The sequence below is a fragment of the Mus pahari genome, chromosome 8, assembly GCF_900095145.1.
Source record: "Mus pahari chromosome 8, PAHARI_EIJ_v1.1, whole genome shotgun sequence".
In the NCBI taxonomy this organism is placed as follows: Eukaryota; Metazoa; Chordata; class Mammalia; order Rodentia; family Muridae; genus Mus; species Mus pahari.
In genome coordinates, this window is record NC_034597.1 from 17,855,220 (window position 1) to 17,857,717 (window position 2,498).

The 2,498-nt window shown below is 40.0% G+C and overlaps 1 protein-coding gene across 1 annotated transcript in view; it reads left to right on the forward strand.

Annotated features, from left to right (window-relative positions):
• Positions 1-2,492, forward strand: part of Dennd6a (DENN domain containing 6A) — a 52,687-nt gene extending 50,195 nt beyond the window's left edge. The window contains exons 19-20 of the mRNA XM_021203327.1: positions 1,046-1,120; positions 1,803-2,492. Coding sequence (XP_021058986.1) covers positions 1,046-1,120; positions 1,803-1,934 — 207 coding nt within the window. The 3' untranslated portion in view covers positions 1,935-2,492. The remainder of the gene's footprint in view (positions 1-1,045; positions 1,121-1,802) is intronic.
• The last annotated feature ends 6 nt before the right edge of the window (positions 2,493-2,498 follow it).

Below are 2,498 nucleotides of genomic sequence, written 5' to 3' on the forward strand. Positions count from 1 at the left end.
TCCCTCTCTCCCTCTCCCTCTCCCTCTCCTGTCCTCTCCTCTCCCATGAGTCAGGGCTCTCTCTCAATTGTCATGTCAACTCCTGGAGGTAGGTGGGTTGTCATCTGCACTCTGCTGCACCTGTAGTTCAGTTCAGTGAGCTCGCCTCAGTTTGCACTCCCCAAGCTGTGAAGAAGCCATGGCGTGCTGTAGTCTGCTTTTTGGTCTACAAGAACTGACTGTGCACATCTCTTTCCAGTTGTGTGTTCAGTGACCTCCATTAGTAGCATGAAATCACCTGCAGTGGGAGTATTATATCCCTGAAACTGGCAAATATTAAAGGATTGAGTTTATCTGGGATCAGGACTCACATGCCTGCAGGCTCAGTTCAGCTGGCTTCTGGTGTGACCTAGTCACTGCCTCCAGTTGGTACTAGCACTGTGTGCATGTGGTTGGGCTGCATTTCATATTTGTCTCACAGCCTACTTCACAGGACACTTCTAGAGACAGTAGAGTCTAAAAAGTTGCATTTGTATTTAGCTTTAAATGCTGAGGTAGACAGGTCACAGTGTTATCTTTTCTGTCAGAAACTCCTAGTGACTGTGGCTTTTAGAAAAATGCTATGATGAAAGCAACCTCACTTAAGCCCTATAAAAAGATCTTATTTGAAGATATAAAATTTATATCAAGTAATATGTTCGTGTTTGGTTATCTTGATTTGTTAGCTAACTATTCCTTATAAATTACTAATATAATAAAGATTAGTATTGCATTGAGCTGCTGTTCTGTTGTTCTGTCTTGACAAAAAGGCCACCTCAGAAAGGAGTTTTCTTGTATTTTATTTACAGCTGTTTTGGCTGATGTTGATATTTATCTACTTGTTGAAATTTGTCTCCTTAACACTTTTAGATTTTCATGAAAGTTACCCTTACACTTGTACTGCTGTGTTGGAGTTGTGTGCCCTGTCTTTCTTCCCATCTTGTCCTTCCTTTCCGCTAGACTTGCTGGCTGGAACAGAGAGGTTCTTCCAAGTCTGTACCAATTGAGGATTTTCTTACTCTTGTAGGACCTTCTTCTCTGGATCCAGAAACACACAGAAGTAGAAACAGTGGACCTTGTGTTGAAGCTGAAAAATAAGTTGGTATGTAACTAAAGAGATGAGGATAGAAAATGGACCTTTCTGTGAAAATATTTTCTCATCTGAGCTGACTCTCACTGTATTGTGTACTATAGAAGTCGTTTTTTAAATGAGAACATTTGAGATTGGCCAGTTGATGGTAGATCTCACTAGAAATTTTGCTCATTCAAATAAATCAAATGATTCTAAATTATTTGAAAGACATTTAAACAATTTTAGAAATTATTTTATGAGTATAAATGTATGGCGTGCTCTTAGTAAGTGCACCATATGCATGCAGTGCCTGCAGAAGCCAGAAAATGGCACCCCCTCCATTGGCAGTGTGAAGCCATGTATGTGCTAGGACCTGAACCCAGGTCTTCCACAAGTGTAGCCAGTGTCCTTAACTGCTGAACTCTTAAGCCCCTCAAAAGAGACTTAAAACAGAATCTCCTGAACTCTCTAAAACCATTGTCTTACCTAGATTTTATGCCACATACTATCCTTAGGCATCATCTATGAGTGTATAGAATGACCTTTATTGAGGTCCCTTTACATCCCTCCCCCACTTGATGTTCTCTACAGTTTTAGTTTCTGTAAATTCTAGGTTGAGAGCTAAACTTCCAAGTGATTATTCTATAAAAAGGTGTTTATATAGCAAAGACAATATATTAATACAGATTCACTAAAACCATTCCTTATGTAGTTGCAGGCTGACCGAGAGAATTTACCTGTGAAGCCTGACACTGTGGAGAAGTTACGGACACATATAGATGCAATTATCCTAGCCTTACCAGAGGATCTGCAAGGCATACTGCTCAAGACTGGCATGACATGATACTTGCCAGGTTTTTCCAGCCAGAAAGGACTGTGAAGCAGGAAGCATACTGACATTTCATCTCGACGCACACAGGAGTGATCTCAGTGACACTAGCATGGAAACAAGCAGCAATTGCTAGACACAGGTGGAAAGACTGAGCGTATAAACAGACATTTGTAGTGCATTCTGTGGTGGGTCCACAATACTGAAATACCGAAAGACATTTCCATATTTTTAATCACGTTCTAAAGTGCTCTTATGAGAGACCTATGGGGCCATCAATGTAAGTGACTCCAAACTGCAGTGCCGGCATTGCAGATATTTTTTTAAATTGGTGCTGCTTTGCCCAATCATGTTGAACTCAGGGGAATATAAGAATAATGTTCACACTGGCTGTCTTCTTAAGAAGGAAAAACTGAACTTTCCAACTATAGTTAGATATAACTGAGGCTTATGTAGTGCCTTCCATTGTCCTATATGTTTCACAGGGTCCAGCTGCTAATTGTAAGGCTTTTTCTTTTTTAATTATGATATATAATTTCAAAGGCATTATGTCAAGTAATCACTTGCCCAAAAGTATTT